This window comes from Podarcis liolepis, assembly GCF_965112155.1.
Source record: "Podarcis liolepis genome assembly, chromosome: 15".
NCBI classification, from domain to species: domain Eukaryota; kingdom Metazoa; phylum Chordata; class Lepidosauria; order Squamata; family Lacertidae; genus Podarcis; species Podarcis liolepis.
Window position 1 is genome coordinate 15,354,415 of NC_139566.1, and position 17,288 is coordinate 15,371,702.

At 50.8% G+C, this 17,288-nt stretch overlaps 2 protein-coding genes across 2 annotated transcripts; one reads left to right on the forward strand and one right to left on the reverse strand.

The window, feature by feature from the left end:
* Positions 1–347: 347 nt before the first annotated feature.
* Positions 348–8,549, reverse strand: FIBP (FGF1 intracellular binding protein). Its single transcript, XM_083477995.1, has 11 exons — positions 8,387–8,549; positions 6,990–7,157; positions 5,864–6,062; positions 4,781–4,907; positions 4,374–4,474; positions 3,869–4,002; positions 3,039–3,147; positions 2,633–2,696; positions 2,275–2,361; positions 1,772–1,869; positions 348–693 (listed from the first exon to the last, which is right to left on the reverse strand). Exons 2-11 carry the CDS (start codon positions 7,072–7,074, stop codon positions 624–626), a joined length of 1,074 nt encoding a protein of 357 aa, XP_083334121.1. The 5' UTR covers positions 7,075–7,157; positions 8,387–8,549; the 3' UTR covers positions 348–623.
* A 2,172-nt stretch (positions 8,550–10,721) lies between these two features.
* CCDC85B (coiled-coil domain containing 85B) lies at positions 10,722–16,778 on the forward strand. Its single transcript, XM_083478032.1, has one exon. The coding sequence runs from the start codon at positions 14,175–14,177 to the stop codon at positions 14,844–14,846; it is 672 nt and encodes a 223-aa protein (XP_083334158.1). The 5' UTR covers positions 10,722–14,174; the 3' UTR covers positions 14,847–16,778.
* Positions 16,779–17,288: the final 510 nt, after the last annotated feature.

A 17,288-nucleotide genomic window follows, 5' to 3' on the forward strand; every position in this document is an offset into this window, starting at 1 on the left:
GGCAAGTTATGTGTATAAAAAATGCACAGACTGAGGGAAAGCGCCCATGGGTTCATGAAAATAAAAACCAAAACCAAAACCCCGCAACTGTATTATATTAGCAAAAAAATTGCTTTGCAAAAATGTGGGCGTTTGGCAGAATCGCATACAAACATTGGAGATGAGGGGAAAGTTACATCATAATGCTAGCGAACAGTTTGCAACAAAATATTGCAAATGGTTGTGGAAGCATGGAGAACGTAACTCAACATGGGGAAAACAAGAAAACAAGAGAAGGAAAAATAGATAGATTTGCCATGGGGCCTATTCACAGTCAGGCCATCCAGAATCAGACAAATCAAGCAACATCCGTGAGGACTCCTCCTTTATTTCTCAACGCCAACAACAGTTTTAACCCTTAATTGCTGAAGATGTAGAGAGAAAAGAGTGAAACTTGGTGGTCGCGCCATGTGTGGACACACAACTGTGTGTGTCTGTGCAGGACAGCCGCAGCCAGCAAGCGAACAGCAAACGTCTCCCCTGAAGAAGGGCTCCGGGTTCTCTTTTGCCTGGAACTTGTTGCACCTAAAGGTGATTTCCTCCCCTCCCCCCCCCCCGAAAAAATAAAGAACTAAGTGCAGAGCTCAGTCATGGTACATCTTCAGAAGGCAAGCTTTCAGCGTCCCCATGTATCTTTCCCAGAGAGCTTGATGCCTGCAGGAGAAGGAGAGGGGGAAAGAGGTTAACCAGATGGCAGGACAATATGACCTGATGGCCGCCATCTTGGATGGCTTTAAGAGGGGATTTGGCAAATTCATGGAACGGAAGGCTGCTAATCTGTGGCTACCAGCCACAATGGCTATGTTCTCCCCTCCACTGTTGGAGGCTGTTAAGTTTCTACCGGTTGCTGGGGAGAGTCGCCGTGGCACACAGGTCCTGCTTTCAAGCATCCCATTGGCATCTAATGTCCAGAATGAGAACAAGGATGCTGGATTAGATGGGCAATGGGCCTGATCCATCAGGGCTTGTCTTATGAGAGGAGGACAATAGCCCTCTCCCACTCTTGCCTCCCAATAACTGGTATTCAGTGATACTGGCACAGTGATCCTGCAGTTAGCGCATCACCTTGCCCTCCAGCAACTTGTCTGAGCTTTTATTGTTTATTTATGTCATAAAATTTATACACTGTTTGGCTGTAAAAAAAAATAAAACAAAAAATTAAACACCCTCAAAGCGGTTTACAAAAGTTGAAGCGGTAAAATGCAAGGGGGGAAATCAAAACACTACTTTTAAAACATACAATAGTTAAAATACTAATATGGATTAAAATTACCTCAACCTCCTAAGCATCTTTCTGAACAGCTTTTTAAAGCTGTCCAAGCTGGTGGTTATCTTGTGTTAGCAGATCCCACAGTTTTACTCAAAAGGTGTGGGTCTTTTGCAAAAGTTAGCCCTACTTATAGAGTAGACCGGTTGAAATTAATGGACATGGCTAGCTTAAGTCATGTCAGTGGACCTGCTTTAAATACAACTTATTTGGAAGCGATCCTGTGTGAGAAAGGGAGAAAATGTTTTTACTGGAAGACTGAGAGTGGGATCTTTCCCCCTAAAAAAAAAAATACGGAGGGGGGCTGTTTTGCAGGAAGAAGGGCAAGTATAAAGGCAAAGAAAAGGACAATTATATAAGGCTTTACTAGTGAAAGTAAACAATTCATTGGCAAAGGTGGGGAGGGAGGGAACAGAGGAGAATCCAGGTGTTGGGAGCTGGTTGGGTGCTGGCGTTCCTACAAACCTGAAGGCATCCAGTGTGTGAGCACAAGCCGTGTACTGTGTCAGAAAGAGACGCACGTCGTTTGGGCTCCATTTGTCCGACCGAAAAGGCTCAACAAACTGCAATGGGAGATGACAAGCGTCAAGGCAAGAGTGCGGCAGCACATCTCACAGGACCTCAGGCCTGAGGAACAAATGAGGGCCTCCAAGTCTCTCTGCATGACCCTCAGGACCCTCCCCGCGTCCCCTCCCCAGCCATGCCCCCTGTCCCTGGTCCACACACCTCTGTTTTTTTATCCCTATATGATTTTTTTTCTAATTGTTGGCTCCTTGGGACAAGGACCTGCCTTCTTATACTCTGAAAAGTGGCAGGCATGCTTAGGCTCTAAACACATTTAATCATCATTTAATTCATTGGTGATTTTTTATTTTTTATTTTGACATCCCAGCCTCCATCCACAGTGATTCAGGCACGATCCACTGGCGGGAGGGGGTGCTCAGATGGGGGGGGGGGAGACTGCTTACCTTCTCCACCAGATCCACAAAAAAGTCACGGACATCTTTGCTGTGGGTGAGCTTTGAGGCAATGTTGATCAGGGCTCGGGAGAGGTTCTGCAAGGGTTAACGGAAGGGTCACAAGAGAGCCTTCTTATGCTGCTGCCAACCCACCCCACCCCAGTTTGTGTCTGGGGGGGGGGGGATTGAGATTTTCCAAAGGACAACAGCCCCCTCTGATGGCCAGGAGTAGAAGTAGCAGGCCAAGTGCACCAACAAATATCAAGCGCAAAGTTCGCATCAGCCACTTGGAGGGAGGGAGGAGCTGCTGGAAAGAGGGTCCCGAAACTAAAGAATGTATCCCAGTGAGGGTTCCTCCATGCCATACCTTGAAATTAGCTTCCACCTCGTTGTACACAGAAATCTTTCCCCGCAAGGCTGTGCACACCAAACTGGATGGGGAGGGAATAAGGAGGAGAGGTCAGAGAAGGCCTTAAGTGTCTTATTTTACGGTGGCTTATGATTAGGGCTCTAGAAGCAGGGTGGGGGTTCCTGGGGCCCTCCAGAAGCTACTGCACTCTCATTGTCCCTGGCCATTGGCCATGTTGGTTGTGGCTGATGGGAGTTGTAGTCTAACATCTAGGAGGAGATGTAGGCTCCCTACAACCCGGGCTCTAGCCCTGAAACCTCAAAGAGCAAATGGCAAAGTGCCAAATTCCCCTTTGCTGCAACCACGTCCTGGTTGTTTTGCAAACAGCCCCCACCCCACTCGGCCAAGGCTGCATCCGAGGTACCTCTTGTGCAGATCTAACAAGTCTTTGTCAGCAATCAGAATCTTTAGCTCCTTCAGGCCCTGCAAGAATTCCTTGTCCAGGTCGACATCCATATCATCCACGTTTGTATCTGCCAAGGCAAGACAGAGGGCATTTGGAGAGAGAGGCTGGACACAAATGGACAAATGCCCAGGTCTCCCAGGGAGGAGACATTTTGCTCTTTCTACAGCCCTTCTGCTGCTGAGCTAAGTCACGGTTTGGCTTAGCATGGCGGTGGAGAATCGATGACCCAAAGGCCGAACTTAGTCCGCTGGGCCTCTCCAGCTGGACTGTGAGACTGTTTCCTTCAAGCCATGCCCAGGAGCCCCACACCTGATGTCATAGGCGATGTCACAGAATTGTAGCATTGGAAGTGACCCCAAGGATCATCTCGTCCAACCCCCTAAAACGCTGGAATCTTTTTGCCCAATGTGGGACTCAGACCCACGACCCCAGACAGCGATGCAGCTGGATGAAGCAGGATTGAGCTGCCTGCATGTCAGATGACGAAGGAGGAGTTAGAAGCAATCTCCCTCCTGACCCCCGCGAGTCAACTTTGACAGGTGGGTGGCCCCACTGACCTTGCAAAGTAGACCTGCTGAGCATGTGTGTGTGGTGGGGCTGGGAGCAGGGAGATGAAGATCAAAAAGGATTCCCCATCCTACTTGGCATGCCTGGACCCACAATTTGGCTCCCTCCAGACAAACCACAAATCTTTTCCAAGACGGATATAAGGAAAGGTGGCGTAACTTCCCAGTTTCCGCTTCACAAACACGAGGACGAGAATCTTGCTACGTGGGTCCAAAACTCACCCACCGCCCCCAAAGTCCAGTTCTGAATCATCTGCTCAGCACAGTACGCAAAGTCTTCAAACGTCAGGTACTGCAGCTTCTTTTTGCCTGTCTCAAATCGGCTGTTGGCGAAGAAAACGATGGCTGCATAGTCCCTGTGGGGCGGATGGACAGATAGAGGGGAGGTTTAATGCTACTAAGAAAGCCACTCCACTAAATCTTAGCCATTGCCTCCCTGTCACCCCATAAACCTTTTTTGTGGAACATCCTAGACAAGTCAAGGGCCTCACACAACCATGTTGTGGGGCTCCTTTGAGTGTCCTCTGCTGCTGTAAGGAGCTGGCCTGGCCCCATAGAAGGTTGTTAGGTCTGATGTTTCGTACAGCTGATTTTAGACACATTTCTTAGGTTGCCTGAACATAAACTGATTTGCTACCTGCCCTGAGATCGGAAGATAATATATTTAAATATACTGAAATGAACAAACAAAAATCCCAGGGCACAGTGCCCTCCCGCTGCCCCTTACCCGGCTAACCGGTCCGAGAGCAGGAAATGCTGCTGAATGTTTTCCACCAGAGACCCGCGGAGCTCTTCCACGGCCTTAAAGACCCGCTTGAAATTGTCAAACTGAAACAGAGCAGAAACAGACAGGCCTCATCGACACCACAGGCTTAAATAGGTTCAACAGCCTCACCAAGGGAAACGCAGGACTAGCAACCTCTGATAAATCTTTTGAGAAAGCGGGTGGTTGGAATTGTAGTCCAGAACAACCAGAGGGTGCCAGGTTGGGGAAAAGGTGCCCTGTGCGACATTCCTACACTTCTGACACCCAGGCAGTGCCCTTTTATTTCCACCCTGCCCAGGCATCCTGGGAAAAGAGTCAGAGGTGTTCCATGGGGTCCCCCTGCCACCCACAAAGGGACGAGAGATTACCTGCCGCCGACAACTCTTGAGGGTCACCCCGGTTTTGACGCTGATGTCGTCCAGGTCTTTCTTGGTGCCTTTGGAGAGCTTTTTGCCCAGCACCTCCCGTACAAAGGCCTCGTCGAAGGCGTAATACCTGCCGCCAGAAGGGGCAGGCAAGGAAGAGGACAAGACAACAGAAGGTAAGCTTAGTACCTGTGGCCCTCCCGATACAGCCAGACTACAACTCCCATCATTCCCTGCTGCCCTATATTGTTTTATAGATGCCATATGGATCTGTTAATACATCTTCTGCTGTAATTGAGATGCTTAGCTCATTTTTAGTTACTGTTTTGTCAATAGCGTTGATATTGCTTTATAGATAAACACCATATTGATCTGTTAATCCTATGACTTTTGCTGTACTTGTGACTCAGCTTATTATTAGTAACTGCTGTGTCAATAGCGTTTCATAGATTGTAATTGTTTTATTGGTGGTTTGTTAATTATTTTATATGGTTTGTTCTGCACAGGTGATGTTGTATCATGTTATTGTTATTTATTGTTTGTAAGCCACTGCAGGATTCATTTGAAGTGGCACAGAAATTCATACACACACACACACACACACACACACACACACAGTCAAACCTCAGCTCCCAAACACCTCCGTTTTGGAACGTTTCGGCTCCTGAATGCCACAAACCCGGAAGTAAGTGTTCTGGTTTTTGAATGTATTTTGAAAGCCAAACATCCGGCACGGCTTCTGCTTGAGTGCAGGAAGCTCCTGCAACCTATCAGAAGCTGTGCCTCGGTTGTCAAACATTTTGGAAGCCGGATGGGCTTCCAGAACGGATTACGTTCAGCAACCGAGGTTTGACTGTATTCTTTATTGAAAAATAGAAAAGAAGAAAAAAGTGGCATAGAAATTCAATCGATCAATCAACCCATGCTGATGTATGAATACTCCTGCCTCACCCTCCAACCTTTGCCTTTCCCCCAAGGGATCCTCCACCAAGAATCCTGCCCCAATCCCCCCTCTGGCTCCCCCTTAACATCCCTGCCCCCTCGCCCGCGCCACCCTTGGCTTCTTCGCCAGCTGCCCTGCCCCACCTCTCGATCAGCATGGTCTGGCGACAAGGGGGGATCTGGAAGAGCAGCTGGTTCAGCAGCTTGGGAGGCGAGTGCAGGAGGCGCTCCAGCATGTAGAAAGTGCGGTAGTGGTCCATGGTGTCGCTCTGGAGCACATCAACCGTGGCCCCCGTCTGCTCCAGGATCCCGCTGCGGATGCGGCGCGTCACCGCGTCGTTCACTGCGGGGGCAGGAGGCAAGTGTCCGTATCCGGAAACATGTGATGGGTGAAATCCACAGAAGGGGGTGGGGAAGCCTGTCAGGCCCCTCTGGGTGCAGTGGGGTTGCAACTTACAGCAGCAGGACCAGGGGTCAGGGAGCTGTAGCCCCAAATCACTTGGAGAGCCGCCATTCCAGAAATACAGCTTATAACCCCATTCATGACTCTCTGCTCCCACTTTCCTTCAGGACAATAGGAAACTGCCTTATGTCAGGGCACAGCAATGAGTCTATCTAGCTCCATATTGTCTGCACTGGCTCTCCAGGGTTTATGTTTTGTTTTGTTTTGTTCCGTTGAAGGGGCCTTTTCTGCAGTGGCTCCCCGTTTGTGGAATGCTCTCCCCAGAGAGGTTCAGCTACTGCCTTCATTATATTATGGAAGACAATTTTACTCGGCTACGAGTGATCGCCAAAGAAGAAGACATCGTTAGGCGCCAGGTAAAAAATGTCAGCCAGCCGAACCCAATAACCCCCCTCCCAACACATTTTTAAAAGGCACTGGGTGTTAATCAGCCAAAGGCCTGGGTAAAAAGGATCATTTTTTGCCTGGTACCTAAAGGCGCATAATGAAGGCACCAGGAGAACCTCCCTAGGGAGAGCATTTCACAAGCGAGGGGCCGTCACAGAAAAGGCCCGTTCTCGTGTTGCCACCCTCCAGACCTCTCATAGAGAAGGCACATGAAGAAAGGCCTCAGAAGATGATCTCAGGGTCCAGGTAAATTCATATGGAGAGAGGTATTGTGACTACCACTGGCGTGCGGCTCCCAGAAGTCTGCCTAGAAGGGAATGTGGCCCTCAGACTGGAAAAGGTTATCCACCTCTGTGACTTAAACCATTACACCCTACCTGTGAATGAATGAGAGAACAAAAAACAGGGATCCAGCCTTACCTGTGTAGCCATCCAGCCAGAGTTGGTAGACCTCCTCATCAATCAGGGTGGTGTTGCCCACAAAGATGTCCAGGTTGCTCGTCATGGCCCAGGTAATCAAGTTCTCTTGGAGAACTTTGGGATCTGGCACTACTTCCCAAACCGGGTCTCAGGAGATCAGACAGGCAGCTGTCGGGACAATAATGAACATCAGGAAAGCTTGGCTACTGGATCAGGCCAAAGGGCCACATAGTCCCAACCCCCTGTTCTCATAGTGGCCAAACAGATGCCTCTGGGAAGCCCAGGACACAATAAATAGCCTTTCCCACAATCCCCACAACTGGTCTCATGCTCAGGGGCATAGATCACGTCCACATCTTAGAGTCATGGCTTCCCCCAAAGAATCCTGGGAACTGTGGTTTGTTAAGGATGCTGAGAGTTGCTAGGAGACCCCCTCGGAGAGCTGCAGTTCCCAGCACCTCTAATAAACTACAGTTCCCAGGATTCTTTTGGGGGAAGCCATGACTGTTAAAGAATGGATGGGACCATACTGCCTCTGGCAGCAGTGCTCCCAGTTCATGAGTAATACTCATCTAAGGGTCATGGCTTACACCCAACATATTTGACAGCACTCCATCTTCACCCAAGGGTGCCTCCCAGACCCAGAATCCTACCGTCATGGCCGTCACTTCCTTGGTTACTGCTGGTTTATTGTTTCCCCCCAACCTTACAATTTAATGAATTGTAATTTGCCCTGTGCATTTTAAATCAAAGAGTGGTACAGAAAGAGTGGTAACAACACACAACAGGAAGAGATGTAAATACACTCAGAGAGAGAGAGAAAGAGTATTCAATGTTTATTGTACTTTATATTCTGTAGGATAAAAAAAAATTAATAATAAAAAAGGAAGAAAGGACAGCACTTTGCAGCAGGGGTAGAGTGAGGAACACGGACTCAGCCTTCATGCCCGCCCACCCCGTCTGAAAAGAAAGACAACCTGCCCGTCCCCAGAAGCACACTGCCCTTGGGAAAAGATCCAAATGGCTTTGCCCAAGAAAGGTGGCACTCTGTACATGCTCGCAGGCACCTAGTCAGGAGCACCAGACATTTTGGGGGAGAAATGGCAAAGTCCAGCACCTTCGCATTCCCCCCTTCCCCTGGCACTTTGCCCGTGCTCAGAGGCACCCAGCCTGTGGCACCAGAATTTATGTGGGGGAAACGAGAAAACACTCAGAACCTTCACATTTCCCCTTCTCTTGGCACTCTGCACGTGTTCAGAGTCACCCAGCCTGCAGCACTAAATCCTACGGGGTGGCGGAGAGAGCAAACCCCATAGCCCCCACCCACCCCATTTCCCCTCCCCTCCCTTTTGCATAGTAAACCCAGCAGCTCCGATTCCTCCGGCCACTCGGCAAACCTGGGTCGGCTCTCGCCCTCCAAGAGAACCCGGGCGCCGAGCCCCTCTCCTCGCGCCGGCCATTCGCCCCCTTCCAGCAACTGGTACCGGCTCCCTTTCAGCTGCCCCTGAGTTGGATAGAGCCTTTGCACATGACCCCGCCGGAGCGATCCTCTTCCGGGTCACGTACATGCCGGAGTCTCTCTCTGCGCACGCGCCCTCGCTGCCATCTTTGTGACTGGCGCGGTATTGGGAACTGGCATCAAAGCGTTAAAGCGCGCTGGGATGCAGCGATGGGCTGAGGACCAGGAGCCTCGTTACGCCTGCATTGGTGCTTTGCTTTTATACCTTCTCCGGGGCTGGAAGCATCATTTATTCGCTTGTAACACATTTTTTTTCGGTGCGCAGCACTGTGTCTTATTTGCGTGCTTTATTTGCGAACGCGGAGGTAAGAACGCAAGCATTGCGGAGGTGGGGTTAGACTGGATGGCCCTTGGGGGTCCCTTTATTCCAACTCTCCAATTCCATGATTCTAAGACCCTGGCTGCTGGGGCCCGTCTAGTCCAGCATCGCTTTCTCACAGAGGCCAACGAGATGCCTCTTTTAGGAAGCCCACAGGCGGGACCTGAGTGCTACAGCAACGCTCCCGATTTGCGATTCCCTGCGACTGGATTCAGAGGCACTTCACTGCCTCCGACACTGGAAGGAGAACATGGCCATCGTGCTCAGTAACCGTTGATAGCCTTATCCTCTACAAATGTCTCTAATTCTCTGGCACCCAGCGGCATACCTAGGGGCTGTCTAAGTTCCCCTCCACCAAGGGTGCGGGCGCGGGGGGAGGGGCGCGCAAAAACCATGCCTCTCCAATCGGGCTTGGAGCGGTTAGTACAGTGGTACCTCGGGTTACATACGCTTCAGGTAACAGACTCCTCTAACCCAGAAATAGTACCTTGGGTTAAGAACTTTGCTTCAGGATGAGAATAGAAATCGTGCTCCGGCGGCAGCGGGAAGCCCCATCAGCTAAAGTGGTGCTTCAGGTTAAGAATAGTTTCAGGTTAAGAACGGACCTCTGGAACGAATTAAGTACTTAACCCGAGATACCACTGTACAGGGGTAGGCAACCTAAGGCCGTATGCAGCCCATTCGTCTTCTCAATCCGGCCCGCGTACGGTCCGGGAATCAGCGTGTTTTTACATGAGTAGAATGTGTCCTTTTATTTAAAATGCATCTCTGGGTTATTTGTGGGGCATAGGAATTCGTTCATTTTTTTTTCAAAATATAATCCGGCCCACCACATGGTCTGAGGGAGGGTGCATTGGCCCATGGCTGAAAAGGGTTACTGACCCCTGGTTAGTATAACCTCCAACATTTCCCTGATGAAATATTATTATTATTATTATTATTATTATTATTATTATTATTATTATTATATCCCACCCATCTGACTGAGCTGCCCCAGCCATTCTGGGTGGCTTCCAACATATATGAAAACAAAATAAAACATTGCACATTTAAAAACTTTCCTACACAGGGCTGCCTTCAGATGTGTTCTTGTATACTGTAGTTACTTATCTCCTGGGCTTGGGGGTTGCATAACTCCATACCCTCCAACATTTCTCCAAAGAAAATAGGGACGTCCTAAGGAAAAGCAGGACAGTCCAGGATCAAATCAGAAACTGGGTCAGCTTCTGTAAATCCGAGACTGTTCCTGGAAAATAGGAGGGTCTGGGCTAGGAGCCCACCTGGCCATCTGTGCACTCCCCAGGCCGCTGCTCTGGGTGGGCCAGGCAAGGCACACGGACTCCTCTGGGTGCCTCAGCAAAGGAATCCGGTGGCTGGTATATGGCACTATTAGAAGTGTGAACAGAGCAGCCAGCGGAGCTCAGAGGGAAGAAAGATGGAGAGAGTGGTGGCAGGAAGAAAAAGAAAGCAATGGAGGAAGGAGGCAGAAGACAAAGCAGTGAGCAGAGGGCAAGCAGGCAGATGGACCATCGAGGAGGAGGAGGAGCACAGCAGACCCCAGTGGCTGCGAAGGAAGTCACTGGCGCAGTGCGAAAGATGCTGAAAAGCACACTTTTGGAGTTTCTGGCCTATGGTCTCTCCCAGCTTCAGTGGCACAGATATATCTCCTTATGGAGGATGCTAGGCATAGGGGCCACCAATGCAGCTCCTTGGCAAGGCCACAAGGGAGCCCAGGTATGCCTCTGCTGGGGCCTTTGCAAATGATGCAACAAATTAGTTAGCCTCCGAAGCATTAGGACTGGAGAGAGAAACCCAAATGCAGTCAACGCCCTCCTCCTGTTCCCGCTCCCCAAGCACCTAAAATGGTGCCACGAACCATTAAGCTTGAGATGTTAGATTCTCTCTAATGTCTTCTGACACTGTGTAATACCTGCTGCTAAGCATGCCGTTAGGCTTTGAAAACTTCTGAATCTTCTGTAAGCTTAAATATTGAATAATGAGATACAGAAATATGAAAGGTGCACTCTGAGAGCAGGACTGCCAGAAATGGCTAATTAAATACTTCACTCTGGTGCTGGACTCACCTTCCTTGGAGGTTTTTAAGCAAAGGTTGGACATCCACCTGTCATATATGATCTAGTTGAGATTCCTCCATTGAAGGGGGATGGACCAGATGACCGTTGGGGGTTCATATCGGAGTTCATTCACATGCTTCTCTTTCAATGTGATCTAGTCTACATGCCACCATCAGCCAGCAAAGCTCATCTGAATTCTGCATAGACCAACAGGCCAGTCCCTAGAAATGCACAGGAACCTGATCCTGTCATTAGGTAGAGTGAGGAGGCTGCTTCAGGAAGTTCCTTCTGGGTGTTGTGAAATGGCAGAGTTTAGAGCTGCTTTGCCATCTGTTGAATTTTATTATCACGGTCACAGACCAGTTCCCAGCTCACTTACAATATCAGAAAAATCATAAAACACAACAGGAATACACTGGATTGCAATTGGGTATAACAGAATCAATTCAGATATAGCGGCAGTTAAATATATATATTAAATTTCGATTATTAAAATATAACCTAAAATTGTCATTTAAAACCTTAATCATTTGGGCATCAATAGGCTGATGCCAGGGGTGGGGTGCAGAGGGTGAACAGAGCTCTCCGATGCCACTGGATTCTGAGAGGGTGCAAGAGGGTGCAACGAGGCGCCTCCATGACAGATGTCCTGCAGAGGCAAGCCGTGCAGGGGCCGGGCCTTTGGGGCTGGGATGGTGCCTCCTTCTCCTAAAGAGGCAGTGACATAGCATGGTTGCCAGTGCCTGTGGCCATGTGGAAGGCTGGGTAGGAGGGAGGGAAACAGACGGAGTATGCATGCGCATTCAACTGCCTAATGGTGCCCGCATCACCCAGGAGGTCGCAGCCACAGAAGTAAAAAAAGGAGAGTTGTTCCATTGTTTGGAGAGGTCACTTTCTGGTTCACTTGAAGAAGCTGTTTTCAACGGAGCCCAGCGATGGAAGCGTGCAGCTGTATTGAGGCAGCACTGGGTGTTGAAATTGTGCTCCCTGAACAAATTTGTGCCCAGGGCAACTGCCCCCGTGCACCCGCCCCACGCTACGCCACTGTCCGACCCTACCTGGAGATTCCTGGTATCTTCTGCATGCAAAGGTGCTGCTACTACCACCGCTGAGGTTTGCCCCATCTCCCCAGTAATTCTAGAATTCTGCAAGTTCCTTGGAGAGCTTTTCAATGAAGCCAGCAAGTGCCATAAACAATATATCCTGCACTGACTGCCCCTGGAAGCACCCTAGAAGCAGTGCCTGACTTTGCTCTCCATGGAGTTTGTGGGTTTCTCCTTTCTCTTCCAAAAGGGGGGCGGTGTGCAGCATGTGACCCATTGGAGACGCGCCCCACATCTGATGGCACCAGTCCCAGTGCCAAAAAACCCAGCTGAAGACAAAGGCTTTTCCCACCCCCACGTCACACAGGCATTCCAGAATCTTGGATCTGTTCCCTCCCGCCTACAATTTCTGGCAGGACTCCTGTCCCATTCATAGCAGTGTGTCAGTGTAACAGTTCAACAGGTGAAGCTTCTCCAGGAAGCCCCTTGTGGATCAGGAACCTGTTAATTGGAGGAAGCAGCAAGCAGGAATAGGCGGACAGTTTTCTAAATGGAGAGGACTAGAAAGTGGAATTCCCTCAAAGATTTGGCTTTGGGAACTTGTGCACAAACGATCAAGATGGGTGAGCCATGAGGTGGCCAACTTTGCTAGTGATACTAAAACGTACAGGGTTATTGGAAAAAAAATGACTGTGAAGGTCTCCAGAAAGACCTCTCTCCTAGCTGAGTGAAGGGGTGGCAAAATGGCAAATGCAGTTCAATGTATACAAGTGCAAACTGGTGCATGTTGGCACACACACAAAAAACTGAACTTCACATGGGGTCTGAATTGGCAGTGACTGGCCAGGAAGGAGACCTTGGGGGTCCTAATGGATAGCTTGATGAGGATGTTGACCCACTGGGCAGCAGCTGTGAGAAAAGCAAACTCCACTCTAGGGATCATTAGGAAAGGAATTACAAATGAAACTGCAGGCATCATAATGGTGCGACTGCCTTCGGAATATTGTAGTGCCCAGGTCTGTTCGCCTCACCTGAAAAAGGATAACGGGAAAGTTTTGGAAAAGGGCAACCAAAATTATGGGGGGGGGGGGTATAGCGACTACGTAATGAAGAAAGGTTGCAGCGTTTGGAACTTTTTCGTTTAGAGAAAAGACGAGCAAGAGGTAGCTTATTAAATTATGCAAAATGGCATGGAGAAAGTGGACAGAGAACCTTTTTTTCTTCCTCTTTGGAACTCATGGACAGTCAACGAAGATAATGAATATCTTAGACCAATTATTTCAATCTGAGCCCCTGTAACCTTAATACTGTCCACTCAGAAGTAAATCCTAGCTAGCTGCATAGGGTCAATTCAGCGGGACCTGCCTAGCCGCAAATGCAGCTGAAGTCAACGGGGTTTACACCCCAGTAGACACGAACAGGGGAGAATGCGATGCTGCTGGAGTCCTGCCAGTTAATCCACCATAATTAAAGCGGGTGCAGTTTTTTCTCTCCCCCCCCCCCGTCTCCTTTGCATTCTGGAAAGGTTTTTGCTTGTGCTGCGCTTTGCCGAGCCTCGCGGCCTTATGATCACTGGCTTCATGATTTTGTACAAGGGAAGCCAGGGCCTCTGAGTGATGGCGGCGGCGGTCTTCATTAATCCGGATTAAAGCCATTTGCGCGGCCTCTTAATCCTTCTGCCGGCGGGAGGGAGGCGCCCGGCCGGGCGCTTGGACGGGATTCCGAAGCTGCTGCAAATGCATTCCTGCTGCTGCTTCCTTCTCTCTGCCAGCCTTTGCATCCCGCCACCGCCCCTCTCGCCCCTTCCAGAAGGGGAGTCCGTGCATTCACACACCCGCTAACGCTCCCCTATGTCCGCCCGCCCCCCTTTCCTTTCTCTCTCCTCTACCCCCACCCCACTCCGCCCCCATTCGGCGCAGGCGCCCCTCTCGCAACCATGCACCTGCTCCCCTACCGTTTAACCCGTGCATTTGCAACGCCGAGGCAGCGCGTCGGCTTTTGGCGTCGCTCATTTGGCGGGCCTCCCGTCCGTGCGTCCCGTTATCCCGGGGAAGCAGCAGCAGCAGGAGGAAGGAGAGAGGGGAATCTCCGCCGCCGGGCAGGATGTCCTGCTGCTGCTGCTGCTGCTGAACAGGGCGAGGAGGAGAATCGTGCAAGATGTCGCTGCTGCTGCGCCTTGGCTGGAGGTGAGCGCGCCGCGGAGGAGCGAGTCCTCTGTGCGCCCCGGCGATGTTCCCCGCCGCCCGCGAGGCCGCGCCGCCGGCCGGACCCCCCCAGAGCCCGGAGACGCCTCCGACGACGCCGGGGGTCTGCTGCCCTGCCTTGGCCGAGCTGAGCGACGCCGAGCTGGGCGTGTGCAGCAAGGAGGAGCTGGTGCGCCGCTTGCGCCACGAGGAGGCCGAGAAGCTGGCGGCGCTGGTGCAGCGCGGCCGGCTCATCCAGGGCGTCAACCGGCAGCTGCAGGAGCACCTCCGCGAGATCCGCGAGCTGAAGGCCGTCAACGGGCGCCTGCAGACCGAGAACCGCGAGCTGCGCGACCTGTGCTGCTTCCTCGACGAGGACCGCCTGAAGGCCAAGCGCCTGGCGCGACATTGGCAGCTCTTCGGGCACCACGCGGCGCAGGTGCTGCGCGACGAGGTGGCCGCGTGCCTGCGCAAGCTGGCCGGCCTCGAGGGCCTCCAGGAGCGCCTGGCCAAGGACAACCTGGAGCTCAAGGAGCTCTGCCTGGCCCTGGAGGAGGAGTGCGCCTCCGCCCGGCCCGACGCCAGCCCCAGCCCCGGCGGAGGCTCCTCCGAGCTCAACCTGCCCTGCGGGCCCCGCGACTTGGGCGACGGCAGCTCCAGCACCGGCAGCGTCGGCAGCCCCGACCAGCTGCACCCCGCCTGCACCCCCGACGACTGAACCCCTCGCGCCGCCCGGCCCGTCGACTCGGGTCAGCCAAGACAGGGCGCCCGGCCTTCCTCGCCTTCTCTTCCCATCCCCAGCCCCTGTCGCCTCGGGGAGACGAGAACCCGCCCGTCCCCGTCCCCCATCCCAAAGCAGGGCAACGGTGGATGCATTTAATTTATTGCCACCGGTTTTTTTCCGTTTTCTTAAAAAGTGGTTCCTGTGTGGTCCATGCTGCATCGGTGAACGCAGCAAGCTTCGACATCACACAGAGCTCTTGTTTTTTCAAAAAATATATAAAGCCATAACTCTGGCCAGTGTACAGAGCTTTTGGATTGATTACAAGGCGGTGTTTCGTTTTTTAAAATAAAGCCATAAAATATGTTGGAGGGCCCCTCCCACCCCCATCTTGCCACCCCCGTGGCTGACATCCTAACATTCCCCTGGAGAAACAGGGACTTCTAAATCGTCCCAATGGAAATGGGGCAATTGTTCCAATCTAGCAAGGTCGGGTACAGCAAGGGTAGCGAAGGAGGGGGGGGAAGGTAGCACGCTTTTGGAGGGGCGTCTTCAATTCCATGGCTGCACTTGGCAGTATTTAGAAATGGTGCGCTGATTCTGGCAGTGGGCTTCCCCTCTTGAAAGGAGAGGTGTGGGCGATGAGCCTCTTTCTTCCTGCCCGGGAAAAATCCTCCACTGTGTGCGTCTCCTCCTTGTGCAGCAATAAAACTGCTAGGACCTTTGCAAAGCTAAGCAGGTTTCAAATTGGATTTCCTGCATTGCAGGGGGTTGGACTAGATGACCCTGGGGGGGTCCCTTGCAACTCTCACGATTCTGTGTGTACACAGGGTTGGAGGGGGATAGGGGAAAGCAGCAGTGATAATAATTTGATCCTGGCTGCTTCGAAGGGAGGGGGGGTGTTTGGAGGTGGTGCTTTTGTGGCGTCTGAATTTGGCTGGAGTGCCTAAGAAGGCAGGTTTCTTGTGCAAGAGGGGATGAGAGAGTCCACACTGCAGGATTTTTCAGGAATTCCCCCCCCCCCCCACTTTGCATGCTTCTGTCCCCGCTCCTCTCATTTATTGAAATTGGAAAGGAACCCAGCGGCTCAGTTGACTGGAACTGCCTGGAGGGAACACCACCATCCCTTGACAACAATGGCCCCTCAAAAACTATTTGGGGACCTCGTATTGGAGCAGGATCCAAGAGGCTGCAACTCTCTCTCTTTGGAGGGTAGGACCTCAAAAGGAACCATTATCCTGTTTTTGAAAATGCGCCCTTCTCCTGCTCCTTAGGGAATAAACAGGGATCGTGGGGGGAGGGGGGAGTTGGCTGCTGGGTCCCCGAGCCAACGACTCCCCGCAACTTGAAAGTGAACTTCTGAATAGCAATAGCTTCCATGATTGAGTTTTGACTGAGAACATGGTTAAACGTGGTGGTCCTTGGAACTCTCCTCCACTTGAAACACTAGGCCCTTTGTGGCAGGATATATGCTGGAAGGGTGGAGGATATTTTAACCTTTCCGTGAGGGGCTGCTGCGATGGTCCCCCGTGGAGAGAGGATGAGAAATTGTTGGGATGCTGCTCTTTGTTGGAGAAATGGTGGTGAAAGCAGCAAGCTTCCACCATGCACAGAACTCTGTGTAACACGAGAGACCTGGAAGAAACGTCTGCCTCTGTTAATAGTGTTTCTTTTTGTCAACATCCTGGGACTACAGGACACAGAGGCTGGGGAAAAGGCATCCATGCCCCAACCACGTCTCCTTGCTCCATCTCCTTTCCAGGGTGTAGCAAACGGCGCGGAGGATATCCATTTTATGATGTTTATGTTTGTCACCCTCAGAATGGAAAGGATACACCCCCCCTCCCGCCCTGAAAAGAAACCCAGGACTTGAGCAATCTCCTCTTTCTTTCAGGGTGTTAATAAATGTATTAAATTGTCACTTTTGGAGAGGGCCTCATTCTGCTTCATGTATGTCCTGATTTCTGGTACTCTTTTTAAGCTCTTTTATCAGCCAGCTACTCGGTGTGGAGCAAATTGTGTGTGTGTGTGTGGGTGAGAGAGAGAGTGTTAATTTGTGCAAGTGTGTGTTGCTGTCTGGAGGTCTAAACCCCTCGAGTGCTTAGTAGTTCCATAGAGGGAAACTTAATTAATTAATTTATATACAGTACTGCTTATATTTAACAAAACTCTTAAGCAGTTTACAACATCTTAAATAAACAGCAAGTGCATATATATATATATATATATATATATATATATATATATATATAAATAATTCCAGGGGTTTTCCACATTCTGTAAAACATAATTAACAACTAAACAGAGCATATTTAGGTTGCGTTCCTGCACACATTTTTGTAGGAATTCTAGCTGCATTGAACTCTGTGTGACTTCTGAGTAGGCGTGGATGGCTTTGTGTTGGAAGCTTGTGTGAAAACTATCCCTAAACTATTAAGA

Bases quoted from the DNA above. Each gene is read 5' to 3' on its own strand.
- FIBP (XM_083477995.1), bottom strand. From the start codon at position 7,074: ATGACGAGCAACCTGGACATCTTTGTGGGCAACACCACCCTGATTGAT. The intron at 4,475-4,780 runs GTAATCTCTCGT...GCTCTGTTTCAG, and splicing joins TCAAGAGTTGTCGGCGGCAG to TTTGACAATTTCAAGCGGGT. The intron at 694-1,771 runs GTTTGTAGGAAC...CTTCTCCTGCAG, and splicing joins CACACACTGGATGCCTTCAG to GCATCAAGCTCTCTGGGAAA.
- CCDC85B (XM_083478032.1), top strand. From the start codon at position 14,175: ATGTTCCCCGCCGCCCGCGAGGCCGCGCCGCCGGCCGGACCCCCCCAG.